The sequence below is a fragment of the Mytilus edulis genome, chromosome 14 (assembly GCF_963676685.1).
Source record: "Mytilus edulis chromosome 14, xbMytEdul2.2, whole genome shotgun sequence".
Lineage (NCBI taxonomy): Eukaryota > Metazoa > Mollusca > Bivalvia > Mytilida > Mytilidae > Mytilus > Mytilus edulis.
In genome coordinates this window covers 43551614-43568199 of record NC_092357.1, presented here as the reverse complement: position 1 = coordinate 43568199, position 16586 = coordinate 43551614, and the positions used below count along the sequence as shown (strand labels likewise).

The 16586-nt window shown below is 33.0% G+C and overlaps 1 protein-coding gene across 1 annotated transcript in view; it reads right to left on the bottom strand.

Annotated features, from left to right (window-relative positions):
* Nucleotides 1-16586, bottom strand: part of LOC139502637 (low-density lipoprotein receptor-related protein 1-like) — a 156540-nt gene that overhangs the window by 49446 nt on the left and 90508 nt on the right. Inside the window, exons 38-49 of the mRNA XM_071292165.1 lie at nucleotides 15462-15592; nucleotides 14423-14545; nucleotides 12671-12898; nucleotides 10829-11024; nucleotides 9768-9972; nucleotides 8748-8940; nucleotides 7942-8202; nucleotides 7390-7617; nucleotides 5150-5302; nucleotides 4032-4139; nucleotides 3598-3714; nucleotides 2719-2844 (exon numbers count right to left, since the gene is read on the bottom strand). Coding sequence (XP_071148266.1) covers nucleotides 2719-2844; nucleotides 3598-3714; nucleotides 4032-4139; nucleotides 5150-5302; nucleotides 7390-7617; nucleotides 7942-8202; nucleotides 8748-8940; nucleotides 9768-9972; nucleotides 10829-11024; nucleotides 12671-12898; nucleotides 14423-14545; nucleotides 15462-15592 — 2069 coding nt within the window. The remainder of the gene's footprint in view (nucleotides 1-2718; nucleotides 2845-3597; nucleotides 3715-4031; nucleotides 4140-5149; nucleotides 5303-7389; nucleotides 7618-7941; nucleotides 8203-8747; nucleotides 8941-9767; nucleotides 9973-10828; nucleotides 11025-12670; nucleotides 12899-14422; nucleotides 14546-15461; nucleotides 15593-16586) is intronic.

Sequence of the window (16586 nt, the reverse complement as noted above, 5' to 3'; positions counted from 1 at the left end):
TTTAATGGAAAGAAAACTTACAAATAACATATCATATTAGTTTAAAAGGGTCTTAGGCCAAGTAAGACTAAAAATAATTTAGGGTCAATTTAGGCCGTAGCACATATTTACATTTAAAAATGCATATTGAAGCTATAGGAAATAAAAATTTGTGTCTTTTCTATCATTTCTATACTCAGGTGACATGATACAATAAATCTGAGCACAAAAAGACTCTTACATTCAACTTTTTTAGCAGACAGTATGGTCTGATACAAAGATTTTTCACTTTTTAGTGAAAAACTTGCTAGCAATTTTAGTCTCAACAGGCTTATATTTGAACCACATGCTATCCCACAGAAGTAAAGAAAGATATTGTGTGAAATGAAACAGGTACAAAAGACATTGTTAAGTGCTTTTTATACAAATTTAGTGAGGTCTTTATTATGGACTTCACTTTTTATGTGCCATGCTCCTCACATTTAACTTGATCCAAACAGGGCGTTAGGCGAGGATCATTTATACAACACATTTTGCTCATATTGTCTGAGATAATCTTCTTTTCTGTAGATTCAGAGTTCACACATGAGTAATAAAACTGGATTAAAGCATAGAAACACAAAAATTGACACAAGAAAACATGTCAGATAGAAAGTCAGAATGCCACTTATGCATCAAAATTGAAAAAGCTATGAAATGCTTATTTTGACCATATAATGCCAAAATTGGTCATTTTAGCAGAAATTCTATCAAATAAAAGTTTAAATCCTTTAGTTTTATGGTATTTGACAAATTGACACCATCAAATCATTCAGGGAAGTTGCCAAAGAACAGATTCTATATTTCCTGATTTCACCTCTTAGGTCCGAGTACACAGTTATTTCGTAGTGCATTTCTTTTAGACAATAAATGAAAATTAAAAAAAACCCACCTGCGCTTTCTAAATAATATTTTTACAGTGTGTTGTACTACTTTTGGGACAAATTATATCAAAATTATAGAAAACTTCATCAGCTCTAACTCAAAATATGGACAATTTTGTGTTAAGGGGGTCTTGAAATCATTTGACAGCTTCCAAAGTGCTAATTTTTGACCTTTTTCAGCTGGACCTAATCACTACTTTACATTAATATTTATGACCCAAATTTTTTTACAGTGTCATTTCAACCCCCAACTTGCTATATGAGGCATAAAACATGGAGAAATAAATTTGGAAGGGGTATAACAAAAATTGGCAAGTACCACACTGTCCACACTAAGAACTATATTCGTGGACAACGAAAATCAAAGGACGATAACTGTGTACTCGGACCAGATGAAGTGTTTAAAGGCTGAATAGCTAGCCTCCTACATTTAAAAATTACTTTTGAAAAATATACCTAATATTTGATGTTTGAGGTTGAAATACATAATGACAATAAGTAAAAGAACATAAGAATGTGTTACACAAATTTTTAAAAATCTTTTAAAACTGAAATGAAATAATAATTAATTTAATTAAGATTTAAAATTACTTAACCAAGTGAACATGCATTGATGTTTTGGTAACTTTGATTTAAATTGTAAGAAAAATTTACCCAAAATACTGAAATTTAGCTTGAAAAAGTTCGTACGCGTTATGACCTGAGATTTTATTCTTCAATGCAAGTGATGACCTGCATTTTCATCGTCACAGGTTGACAGGTATGAGTTACCATTAAATAAAATTTAAATAATTAATTAAAATTTTTATGATTATTCAGAAAAAATGATTTTTATCTGTATTTATATTTATTCCAATGTAAAAGGTCTGAGGCTGATATTTCATTAAAAGGTCTATAAAATTTCAAATTTTTAGAAAGTAGAAATATATGAATATAATCAAGTTTTTATTCAAGCATTTAAGATGTCATGAAATACAAACCAAACATAAGCAAAGAATGTGTATTTTTCTACACTTCAAGACGATTTACCAACTGAAGTGGTTCATCTGGAAAAGGTGGAATGTACAGAATGTAACAGGTAATAGGGGAGTTAACTCATATTTTAGAGTTACACATTAAGGGAGATAACTCTACTTTCCACTTAAACAATTAGCTCTGTCATCCATTGTATAGGAAAGCTAACTGATGTTTCAGATTAACCCACACAAATTCTCTACATTGCCAGCAGGATAAAAGAAAAAGCATTAAGGGAGATAACTCTTGTGTCAAGTCAACTTACAACAATTAGCTTTGTCATAAATTGTATAGGAAAGCTAACTCATGTTTCAGATTAACCCACACAAATTCTCTACATTGCCAGCAGGACAAAAGAAAAACCATTAAGGGAGATAACTCTAGTGTCAAGTCAACTTACAACAATTAGCTTTGTCATAAATTGTATAAGAAAGGTAACTCATGTTTTAGATTAACCCACACAATTCTCTACATTGCCAGTAGGACAAAAGAAAAACAAGTAAGGGAGATAACTCTAGTGTCAAGTCAACTTACAACAATTAGCTTTGTCATAAATTGTATAAGAAAGGTAACTCATGTTTTAGATTAACCCACACAATTCTCTACATTGCCAGTAGGACAAAAGAAAAACAAGTAAGGGAGATAACTCTAGTGTCAAGTCAACTTACAACAATTAGCTTTGTCAAAAATTGTATAAGAAAGGTAACTCATGTTTTAGATTAACCCACACAATTCTCTACATTGCCAGCAGGATAGAAGAAAAACCATTAAGGGAGATAACTCTACTTTCCAATAAACTTACAACAATTTGCTTTCTCATCCTCGCCGTCTGGACAGTCAGAGTCTCCATCACACGTCCATGATCGAGATATACAACGACCATTGTGGCATCTGAATTCATCTGTTTTACATGTTCTGTTTGGTGTAACTGAAAAAGAAATGATTAATATTTTCATTTTTCAACCTCACACCGGAAAAATGACTGGTAGACAACATCATTTTCAATATGAACAGAACATCACATAGGGATGTTAGATTGAAGAAACATGTTTCATTAGTTAGGTAATGTATATCTTATAATTAATGCATGCATTAATTAATTAACGTGAATCCTTGATCTATGGCAAAAATGTAATCTAATTAATGCGAGTGCATACGTTTTATGCAGGAAATTGACTACTGAAATAATGAATGCAAGTTTTATTATCATGAAGTATAATTTTTCGCCTTTATAGTAACATTGAAATAATTTCTGAATTTACAGTACTAAGATTAGACCACATTTTCAATTAATCTATTAGTGCAAAATCTGAAAAAAAAGAAGTTTTTAAACTGAAAAAAAAATCACAAAAAGTGAAATTAATATACATTACATTACAAGTACTTTGACAGAACTGTATGAAGAGTTTTCTACTTATCTAAATCTTAAGTTTGAGGGAGTCAAAGCATTACCCAATTAGATCTTAAAAGACTTTCTTGGATTCCTTCCATGTTTGCATTAGGACTATTACGTTTAAATAGCTTGGGATGATCAAATGCATTTTATTCTTATCCAACACAATGTTTGTATAAATAGTGATTGTGAGTTATGATAACCAGGGTGGTTTTATAACAACCTCGACTACACATAACGGTCTTGCATAAAATAGGAAAAAAGAACAACAAAGAGAAGATAACTCACGACATCCATTAGTTTCATCACTTTTATCTGGACAATCTGGATGTCCGTCACATTCCCAAGATTTAGGTAGGCATGTTCCGTCTTTACAGGCAAAGAATTCACGACTACAGGTTACATCTGAAATAAGATATAAATTTAAAAATTCTTTTTAAGCACTACAAGGATTTATCTCCCCTTAAATGTTTAAGTTGAAAAATTGATTCTAAAAAAATATTTGGTTTTTGTTTAAAAATTTTGGACTAATAAAGCAATAAATTACTTATTTTTCTTTATACTAATAAATAGTCTTACATATAAATTGTAAATTTGTCTCAAAATTTGCAGATTTAGGCCAAGACCTATTATGAACTGCTTTTGTACAATCCCAGATGGCAGTTTACAGTGAATCTACCTAAATAACTATAAAGAGAACTTAAACAAGGGAGATAACTTACTACAGCCTTTCTCATCAGAGTTATCTCCACAATCATTGTCTGTGTCACACATCCAACTATTTGGTATACAACTGCCGCTGTCACAACGGAATTTACCAGCAGGACAATCTACAATATAAAAAATTCAAATGTACATGTAAATTCAGAAATTATTGCGTGCATTTATTAATGCAATTTTAATTTTTACGGTTTTGAGAAAAATCTTGTTTAATCCATATAAAATATTTCAAAATACGAGTTAAAATTATTGCGTTTACATCTCTGTTGCATTTTTGGCAATAATAAAAGCCTCGCATTAGTTTACAGTATTCATTTCTTAGATCTAACAGGCTGCATCATTGCCAGAAGTCACAACTGGTAACACATGCTGTTGCAACACATGTCCCTGCAAATGGTAGCCAAAATAATTTGTTGACAGTTCCAAAGGTAGCTCAATTCAGGTCTCTTCAAGTTCATTTCGGAAGGATATTGCGGACTAACTTCTACCTATTGTACATTAACACTTCTGTTGACCGTTTTGCTTTCACCTTGCATCAAGGAGTATGGTTTGATGTAGGAGTATGGTTTGATGTATCTAGCCGTTCCATGATCGATAGTGCTGTTGTTACTGCTTCTGGAGATGGCATTATTAGTGGCAATGTGTGTGGTGGTGTCCTGCGTAACTTGTGATCATCTTGGTTAAATCCCTCGTTGTAGTCAATCCAGCCTCGTATTTGAGCATAAAAATCAATGTAGCGGTAACTAATTTTGTAAGAACAAGACCCAATACAAAAGTTTTAAATCAAAATGGTGAAAAATATGTTAATTAGGGTATATGTATTGAATATCATATTGTAATAAATCATATTGTAATAAATCATATTTACCTAAAATATTTTGAGCTTATCTTCCCATTTCTAATATATACACCTAGTTTTGCATTAAAAAAAAACAGTTTTTATCAAACCATTATACATATGCACTTTTACCTTTACTAAGACAGCTTTCCCCCATCAAACCATTATGTATACATACTTTTACTTTTACTAAGACATTTTTCCTTCGTTAAACTATTATGTATACATACTTTCACTGTAACTAGGCCAGTTATTCCCTATAAAACCTTTAAGTATACCTACCTTCACTTGCAGGACAGTTTTTCTCGTCATTGCTGTCCCAACAGTCAATAGTACCGTCACAGATCCAGCTATGTAATATACACTGAGATGTTGTATTACATGGTACCACAGTCTCCTTTGTGTCACCGAATGAATCAATGTCACATGTCAAATCTGAAATCAAAGAAATAAACATAGAAATATGATTGATAGATTATTGGTGTTTAATATACTCCAAATTCAACAAGAGTGCACACGCTGAAATGTCTCGCCTTCTATACTAATCATTGATATTATGTTGATAGTCCTAAGTATAAAGCTAAGCTTTATAACAACTGTCACATAAACTTAACATTAACCAAGATAACTAAACACAGACCAATGAACCTTGAAAATGAGGTCAAGGTCAGATGAACCATGCCAGGCAGACATGTACAGCTAACAATGCTTCTATACAACATATATAGTTGACCTATTACTTATAGTTTAAGAAAAATAGACCAAAACACAAAAAACTTAACACTGTGCAATGAACCGTGAAAATGAGGTCACGGTCAAATAAAACCTGTGCGACTGACATAAAGATCATAAAATATTTCCATACACCAAATATAGTTGACCTATGGCATATAGTATTAGATAAAAAGACCAAAACTCAAAAACTTAACTTTGACCACTGAATCATGAAAATGAGGTCAAGGTCACATGACATCTGCCCGCTAGACATGTACACCTTACAATCATTCCATACAACAAATATAGTAGACCTATTGCATATAGTATGAGAAAAACAGACCAAAACACAAAAATTTAACTTTGACCACTGAACCATGAAAATGAGGTCAAGGTCACATGACATCTGCCCGCTAGACATGTACACCTTACAATCGTTCCATACAACAAATATAGTAGACCTATTGCATATAGTATGAGAAAAACAGACGAAAACAAAAAAATTTAACTATAACCACTGAACCATAATAATGAGGTCAAGGTCAGATGACACCTGCCAGTTGGACATGCACACCTTACAGTCCTTCCATACACTGAATATACTAGCCCTATTGCTTATAGTATCTGAGATATGGACTTGACCACCAAAACTTAACCTTGTTCACTGATCCATGAAATGAGGTCGAGGTCAAGTGAAAACTGTCTGACAGACATGAGGACCTTGCAAGGTACGCACATATCAAATATAGTTATCCTATTACTTATAATAAGAGAGAATTCAACATTACAAAAAATTTGAACTTTTTTTTCAAGTGGTCACTGAACCATGAAAATGAGGTCAAGGACATTGGACATGTGACTGACAGAAACTTCGTAACATGAGGCATCTATATACAAAGTATGAAGCATCCAGGTCTTCCACCTTCTAAAATATAAAGCTTTTAAGAAGTTAGCTAACACCGCCGCCGGATTTGCTATTTCAATCGCTAATTTTGTACTCCAAATACTGAGTAAAGTTATATGACAGAAAGGCCTGAAATAATGACTAAATCAGGGTGGCCATTTTTGATTGGTGGAGTAGAGTGTTAGGAGAAAACCATTAACCATCAGCAGGAAAAAACATACAAATAAAATGTTTGTTTTCAGTCAGTAAGAATATAAATTGTGTATAAAATAGCTGTGTGCATGTGTCAAAAATAATCAATGTGTCACATGCATGTAAAATCAAATACTGTCTTGAAGAAACAATTCTTCTTTAAAGTGATCATATCTAAGGGAGATAATTTTCTTTCTTTTTTTTTTGCATTCCATACATTTATCTAAGATGGCACATAATTTAGCAAACGATATAAATAAGCAAATGAAAGGAAAATAAATATTGAATGTGTCCATGGGTTACGGATGATGCCACCATTTGCATATAACGTTATATAACTTTATAAAGGGGTATAACTCAGAAAGGTAAAAGAAATGCCACCCAAATTTGAACTTGATCTTTGTTTTATGGTATAGGCTTTGTGTATAAATTTTATAACATTTGGTTGAGGCAAACTTAAGTTAAATAACAAAAAAGAAACATTCAGCAATTTTTTTCAGTTGTAAAGGGGCATAACTCTAGAACAGTAAAACTGACACCCCCAAGTTGATCTGTATTTTGTGTTAATAAGCATTGTGTATAAGTTTCATAAAATTTGATTGAGGCAAACTAAAGTAAGAGTAAAGTTAAAAGAACAAAAACCAATTTCAGAACGTATGGATGGACAAAGGGAACATTTAATACCCCCTCTGATAAAGAGAGATAAACTTACTACAATTAATTTCATCTGAGTGATCGCTGCAATCTTTATCTCTGTCACAGACAAATGACTTTTGAATACACGCTCTATCGTTGCACATGAACTCTGTCTCCGTGTCACATGTACAGTTGTACTCGTCAGAATAATCACCACATTCATTGATACCATTGCATCTAAGCTTGAGTCCCAAACATTTGTCATTGTCACATTTGAATGTTCCTGGTGGACATTGCATTTTTCCTGGGATCATAAAATCAAAATGATAACTCAATATATCAGTAGAGGATTGTAAAGGCAGTTTCATCAATACTTTTAAGCACTTATTTGAAACAAAAGTTTTATACAGTAAATTAAGAAATTACTGATGAAATTTGCAAGGTGAATGCATTGTTGGATGATTTTATTCTAAAATTCATATTTATCATGAGAAATGTAAAATAAATAAAAATTTGCCAATCAAAAAGGGGGGACATACACCCTCTACATCCCCTCACCCTTTGACAACCACTGAGCACACTAATTATTTAGAAAAACCTTTACAGAGAAAAATATAGATGAACTTACTGCAGACAGTTGGAAATTCATCACTACCATCTAAACAATTGGTAACATTGTCACATAGCGCACTCTTGGGTATACACTTTTGTTTGTCGTGGCACACAAAATCTGTCTTTGAACATCTGGCGTCTTTAGATACACAAGTCTTCCCATCAGGCAACTTAACATGTTTATCATCACTACAGGTACAGTGTGCTTGTCCATTTTCTTTCACATGACATAGATCAGAACATCCAAAAGCATTCTCATAACATGGATTTTGTGAACCTGCAAGAAACAAATGATTTGGCTCTTCAACGTTTGAATAGAGTTTGGGATTTTCAAATATTTTGGCCTCAAGCGTTAATAAATAGGAATTAATTATTGAAATGCACATCTGGTGCAGTAAAATTAGTACTGTCAATGTGATAGTATTTGGAATGCAAATTTTTGCAAGTTAGTATGAAGAACTCCTTTAATAAACTGAGTGATTCTTGTTAATTCAGGTAAATCAATAAAAGATATTTGGAGGGAAAGTTTTGATAATCCAATTAAAGAAACATATATGTCAACGAAAATCCAAGATTTCCACAATAGGCATCCACGAAAAAATAAAGGAGTCTTTTGTTTCAGCTTTGAAGTCTTATTTGTAATTGAGTTACTATGGATTCATTATTATTCATTATTATTTGTGGTCAACTATTTTTTAATATCATTCAAATCCTTTCAACAGAAAATATAAAGAAAATGGCCAAATCAGTGAAATTACTGCTGACCACCAATGTTCATGGGGGCAACACACATTAAATTGGATTTCACTGTTTTTTACTTACAAACTTCGGCATCTTTAGCGTAGACGGCAAGTCCCATTGGCTGTCTGTCTAGCTTGTCTCTAAGCACAGAATGAATGTTCCCATCATATTTATTAACTCTGGCAACAGCACGCAACATCCAGTCAGTCCAATATATAAAGTCTCCATAGATGGTCAGACCAAATGAATGCTGGGGGAGTGTGGTAATTATAACCTGTAATAAACAAATACATGTATATTCAGACTTCTTTTAAACTGAGTTTTACTGTGGGTATTGCTGTGTGTTTGTTTTTTCTTCATTGGCTAGAGGTTAACGGGGAGGGTTGAGATCTCACTCAACATGTTTAACCCACACATTTACTAGCCTGTCCTAGGTCAGGAGCCTCTGGCCTTGCTAGTCTTGTATGATTTTTTTGATTTTTTTTCATTTATATCTTTCAGGGTTTACTATGACATTCATTATCACTGAACTTGTACACAATTTTATTTTAGGGGCCAGCAAAGGCCCAACTCTAAGTGCAGGATTTTCTCACTGTGTTTAAGACCCATTGGTAGCCTTCAGCTGTTACATGCTATTTGGTTGGGTTGTTGTGTCTTTGACATACTCCCCATTTCCATTCTCAATTTTACATAAGCCTCGAAAAAATAGTAAGGCCTCAGTTTGCATCAAATTAAAAACACTTCAAACCATGCAGTGTGAAATGAAATGAGGCCCCTATTAAGTTTTAGGGAATGCTTTGAATGAATACCTCTAAGACTGACATTCATTTCAACATACAATAAATAAGCAATTGCAGAATTATCAAGGCAATGTTACAGCATATAGTCCTAGGTATAAAATGATGTGGAATGAGTGACAATTAGATATCTCTCCATACAAGTCACAATTTGTAAAAGTAAACCATTAAAAGAAATTTGGATGTCATCTCTGTGACAGTGAGGCTCACCTAGCTTTAAAATTTATTGTGTATACATGTAAAACCTTGTCTATAACATTTCATGTGTAAATGCACATTTCTAAATGACCGCCTTTTAACTGACCTCACGATTTTTTCCATCAAAATCAGATCTCTCAATTTTATCTAATCTTGCATCAGACCAGTACAGGCGCTGTGCTTTGTGGTCTATGGCCAAACCGTTTGGTGTTCGGATATCCTCTGTTATTATTGATACCACATCCCAACCATCCATTGTTGACCTTTGTATTCTTGGCGACAAGTCATTCCAATTTGTCCAAAACATCCTCCTGTAATACATTCAATGTTAAAATACAATACTACTAAAAGAAAAAGGTTTAGTGACACAACTGCTTACTGAAAATGAAGACACACAAATCTGGATTTATCTTTCAAACTAGTGATTTCTTAATCTTCAAAAATACAACAGTTATTTTGGTTACATTTTAGACATCTACACTGTTTGCAAACTTTGAAGGGCACAGCACCAAATCTGACTTAATGGTGAATATGATGGCATAACTGATTACATATGAAAAGCAACTAACATTTCCCATGCAAAAAATAAGGCTGCTTTTAACCCATTTTTATTCATAATTAAGGTGGTACCTAACACTACAGGGAGATAACTCTGTAAAGTCAGCTTAACGTTTTAATTACGTTGTGTTGTAAAGGGAATATTAAGCTTCTCAATGATCAAAATTAGTGTTTGTCAAACTGCTATATAACCAGTGTAATTTTTCTGACAAAACGGTTGGTTCAAAATTTTTGAAATTTTTATATTTTTGTTAAAGGGTCAAAGTAAATACTTTGACAAAATTTTATAAAAATTAAACGAGCCAAATTAATTTTAGTGAAAGTGTTGGGTACCACCTTAAATTCTTTTCTTATAATGAAGTCAAAATCCTTTAATTCATTTCCAACTAATTTCTCAAAATTGTTTTACCATTTTCTTCAAAGATGGAAATGTGGAAAAACTTTCTTTGACAATTTTACCTGAGATTCTATTTATTTATTTGGATAAAGCTTCTTGTTTACTAATGTTTAATCTTTAAATGTTAATTTTTATGAATGTAATAAGTGATTTAAACTGTGATATTTTATAATTTGCAGGGTACAACATTACAGAACTATTATAATGCATACCTTGTGCATTCGTCCAGTACAATGGCCCTTGGGTGATCACTAGCTCCTAGTTGTACAACAGGCTGAACAGGGCCTGCCTTGGTTCCGTTGCTTATTAATGGTACACGACAAATTGACGAGTTTGTATAACTTGTGTAGTACAAGTATGGGTTATCTTCATCATGCATGTATGCTAATCCTTCAGCTGAACCGACGGCTAAAATACACAAAAGAATAGTATGTGACATATTTTTACCCCCAAAAGAATCAAGTGGTATGCTGAACAAATCTTTTATTAAATTCCTTAACTAAGGCCAAATAAAAATAAATGTGTGGTTCCAGTTACATACTTTTAAAAAATAGGGTCGGTAGGTCGGCAAATTTTTTTTTTTTTTTTTTATTTTTATTTTTGAATGTCAAAATCTGGAAAAAAATCGTGTGTTTACCGAAATTGTTTCAGGTATTATACACGCCCCAACCGGAAGTCCACCATTTTTACATGTGTTTGGTTGTAAAATAAACAGTCATGATATGTTTTTAGTTAATTTTGTTGCATTCTGTTATGAATTGTTGCATTTTAGTCATAACAGATACTTGTGGTGGAAATTCAGATGTCTCAGACAGAAATCTATGAATTTAATTATTTTAATTCACAATCCTCAAATTTGATCGTTTGAAAATTTATTTTTCAGAAATGAAAAAAAAAGTTCTAGGGTCGGGGGGTTTTAACTAGGGTCGGTCGGGTTACTGGAACCACACATATATTTTTATTTGGCCTAAGAGTAATTATTTTATTGTACAGTAGAATTCGGTGATATTTGCAGGAGATCAATATCCATGAATTCCAAGGTCAAAGGTAAGGCTTGAATTCAAATGTTCTACAAAGTGAAATCTTTCTACCGGCTTGCAGATTTCAGACAAACAATGAAATCAAATATCCATGAAAATGCCATTGTTCTTAATCCTTTAAGGTGGTACCTAACACTACAGGGAGATAACTCTGTAAAATCAGCAGGACGTTTTAATGACGTAGTGCTCATAAGGGAATATTAAGCTTCTCAATGATCAAAAAAAGTATTTGTCAAACTGCTATATAACCAGTGTATTTTTTCTGATTAAATGGTTGGTTCAAATTTTTTGAATTTTTTATATTTTTGTCAAAGGGTCAAAGTAAATACTTTGTTAAAATTTTAAGAAAATTAAACGAGCCAAATTGATTTTAGCTAAGGTGTTAGGTACCACCTTAATCCTTTAAAACTTGATCTCAACAAAAATAAATGAATCCACTTTAACCTGTATATAAGTGTTCTTCAGTACTTACAGTCATTTCTAGAGTCAATTTTGTGCCATCAAAAACAACATGTTGAATATCTCCATGCTTAAAATTACCAAAGAACAGTCACTTGTTGTATACAGCATACACCTGTCTTTAGTACTTTTAATCAATTTATACATTCAATTTTGTGCTATCAAAATCAACATGTTGAACATCTCCAAACTCAATACCACTTATGAAACATTTGTTTTGAGCATGAAAAACAATTTTGTCTTTAATACTTACAATCGATTACAACAGTAAATTCTGTGCCATTAAAATGAACGTATTAGTATGGCGTTCATTATCACTGAACTAGTATATATTTGTTTAGGGGCCAGCTGAAGGACGAAGGGTGCGGGAATGTCTCACTACATTGAAGACCTGTTAGTGACCTTCTGCTGTTGTTTTTTCTATGGTCGGGTTGTTGTCTCTTTAACACATTCCCCATTTCCATTCTCAATTTTATATTGAACATCTTCAAAATTAATACCACTTACGAAACATTTGGGTGTTGTATAAAACATAATTTTGTTCGCAATACTTACAATCGACTACAACAGTAAATTCTGTGCCATTAAAATAAACGTATTGAATATCTCCACGCTGAATATCGCTGAAGAATAGACGTTTGTTGGCCACATCAACAGTCATCCCAATAACATTTTTCATATGATTTTCGTTTTCAATCTTCCACAGTGGTCTCTGAATACCACCATCCATGTGTGTACTCTCAATAGATGTCACTTTAGAATACAGCAAAAAGGCATCATGATCTACAAAAAAATCATGAGATAAATAATAGATACTTTTATCTTAAAAACAACAAGAGTGATTTTTTAACAACCTTATAGTTGTTAATTTTTGTGTCATTTGGTCTCTAGTAAAGAGCTGTCTCATTGGCAATCCTACCACATCATTTTTATATAGACTACCCATTAGAGTCTTGCACCAGAGGCGGATTTAGGGGGGGGGGGGGCCGGGACCCCCCTTTTTGGGCAAAAATTTGGTTGCTTATATAGAGAATCATTGAAGCGTGACTGCAGCAGCCCCCTCTTAGGTCAGTCAGTGGGCCCCCACTTATGAAAATTTCTGGATCCGCCACTGTGCACTATTGTTTTTTATTTTCAAATGTTCTATATCAAAACTGGACGTACAGCAAGAAAAGCTCACTTACTGATACCCTCCACATATAAAGTTATGACAAAGTCTATGCATTGCATAGAGAAAACATGGAAATATATAATTCATAATTGGTGAAAATAGTACACAATTAATTATTTCAACAGAAGAAAAAGATTCTAGAGTTCATTTATTGCATACTAAATATTTTTTTCTTTCATATTGTTTTGTATACTTAAAGGTCTGTATACAATCCATGTTTTATCAATAGGTAATACATATTAGACCCGTTCACACTCGGACGTTTATATTGATTTAAACTAGATCTGTTCACTTTAGATCAACTTAAGTCAAATGTGAATGCTTTGATTCTATCTTAAAATAGTCTAACCTAAACACCAAAAGATGTAGTTTACGGTAGTTTGAATCAATCTATGGTCAACAGATCAACTTTAAATGTGAAAGCAGATAGAGTTCGAAATGTTATTACTTGTCAGGGGCAGATCAAGACATTTTAAAAAGGGGGGTTTCCAACCCAGGATAAAGTGGGGGATGGGGGGTTCCCATTACCCAACCAAGGATAAAGTGGGGAAGGGGGGGGTCCAGCTATATGTCCCCATTCAAATGCATTGATCGGCCCCCCAAAAAAGGGGGTTCCGACCCCCAGAACAGCCCCCCCCTGGATCCGCCAATGCTTGTAACAGCATTTTCCTGTATATTGTTTACATACTTTGTCTCTGGTGGATATTTGTATCATTGTTAATCAAACCACATCATAAATTAATAATGCATTTGCAATGTGTAATGGGAGATGATCAATTCATATTGGTTATTTCTTAATTTTTTATTTATTTCTTATTTACAAGAAGAAGAAAAATCTATTTAAAAAACTGGAGAATGTGTCCATGGGACACAGATGATGGGCCTCCCCCCCTTTCCCTGGGGGCATAAAAGGGGCAGTAAATATGACCTAATCCAAATCTAAACTTGATCTGTGTTTTGTGGTAATAAGTGTTGTGTATAAGTTTCATAACATTTTGATATGGCAAACTAAAGTTAGAGAACCAAAACCAATGTTGGGCATTCATAGGCAAGGATGTACAGACCAACAATGGTAACACTTAATGATATTTTTGGTATTTGAAAAAAATAAATATATACATGTGAACATTTCTTACCTTCACAAGTTCCATCTTTTGCCAGTTTGCTATAAGAACAGGCACATGATGGCATACTCCCACCAGTATAGAAACACAGCTGTTGGCAACTTCCATTCAGCCCACCACCACAAGGATTTGACTCTACAAAATAAAAAAAACAAGGTGATGTTTCTATATTGAAAACCTACGAAATCATTCAAGCATGATATATAGGTCAAAATAAAAAAAGTTCCAGATCAGTACTTTACAATGTAGTCCTTATAAGCACGGACTGCAAACTTCTATTTAGATCACTACCACAAGTATTTGATTCTACAAAATTCAAAAAAAGAAGATGTATCTATATGATGCCTAGATGCTTTTATATTGAAAACCTAGGAATTCACTTAAGCATGTCATGTAGGTCAAAATAAAAAACCGTTCTAGATCAGTATATGACAATCTAGTAAGATACAAAGCGCTTATAGGCACCAAAAGGCAAAGATTACATTCACTAACTATTGGAAACTAAAAGTTAACATTTAATTCCATTTAAAACTTTTACTAAGATTTGATCATATTATTTCTACAGGCCTTGGTGGCTGAGTGGTCATAGTAGTCGAACTACTGTACCATTGGCCAGTCAAGCTAAGGTTGCAAGTTCAAATCTGATTCATGGCAGGTGCACTCGAATCCAACCTTAATTGACTAAGACAGTCATTTTTCCTACTGAAACACACTGGCTTCTTCCACGATGAAAACTGACCGCTATGAAATTCACAATAGTGTTGAAAGTGAAGTTTAACACTAATCAATCAATATCATTTCTAAAGTCTTTTTATCATGCTATTTAAGGAGGTAGACCTAGGTTAAGGGAAATAACTCTTAAAATCATCAGTACGTTTGTGTCAACCATTTTCAAAAACATATTCTAAGCTTCTAGGTTACATAGATTATTTTTAATCTGTTTCAGGTAAATGCTTAAAAAACATTGATGAACTTGACTTTTACAAACGCTTAACTGATTTAAAGAGTTGTCTCCCTGAACCAAGGTCTACCCCCTTAAGGGTGTACTCACCTGAAGGTCCCTGTAGACTTTTGTCAAATGCCTTAATGTCTGTGATCTGTAGTCCCAAGTTCTCTCGCAGTATTTGTACATCACTTCCATCATGCTTGTCAGCAAATTTAATTGTACTATTTTTGTTCACTCTATAAAAAAAACAATTATTTATTAAGAGAGTAAATCATTGCGAAAATCTTATTTTTACTTTATGTCAGTCAAAAATTTAAATAACACTTTTTTCAAAATAGAGAAAAATAGAATATTTGTTTGTTCTGACGGATTTGAAAAGCACTCACACATCAGCATCATTCTGCTGACCAAATATGAAACCTTTCTATTGAGTCATTCTCAAAATAGATCTGATGTTAATATCAAATATGCCTATATATGTTTGACTATATATTTATAATTCTTAGACAGTACTGTGGATTCATTTATTTTTCATGGGTATTAATTTTCATGGATTGAGGAAAACTTGCATTTTTGTGGATATTTCAAATGGTGGTTTTTGGAAAAGTCTGCATTCATGACTGTAGAAAATTTGAAATTTGTTGTACATTTAAGTTTGTGTTCCAAATTACCCACGATATCCATGTAAATTGGTATCCAAAGAATGTTAATGAATCCACAGTATCCCATCATTAATGGTTGTACTTTGTAAATACAGCTGTTTCTCAAGCTACGCCCCTTTTGGGGAGATATATAATATTCCTAGATATTTTTCTTAGGTTCCGAGATACAATCTCTATGTTTCTCAAGCTACGCCCCTTTTGGGGAGATATATATTATTCCTAGATATTTTTTTTAGGTTCCGAGATACAATCTCCATGTTTCTCAAGCTACGCCCCTTATGGGGAGATATGTTATATTCCTAGATAATTTTTTTAGGTACTGAGATACAATCTCTATGTTTCTCAAGCTACGCCCCTTATGGGGAGATATATAATATTCCTAGATATTTTTTTTAGGTTCCCAGATACAATCTCTATGTTTCTCAAGCTACGCCCCTTATGGGGAGATATATAATATTCCTAGATATTGTTTTTAGGTTCCGACATACAATCTCTATATTTCATCTCAAAGAGAGATAACTTAAGAATGTAACCAGTACAAATGCACATGGTAGGCTGTGAAATTCTG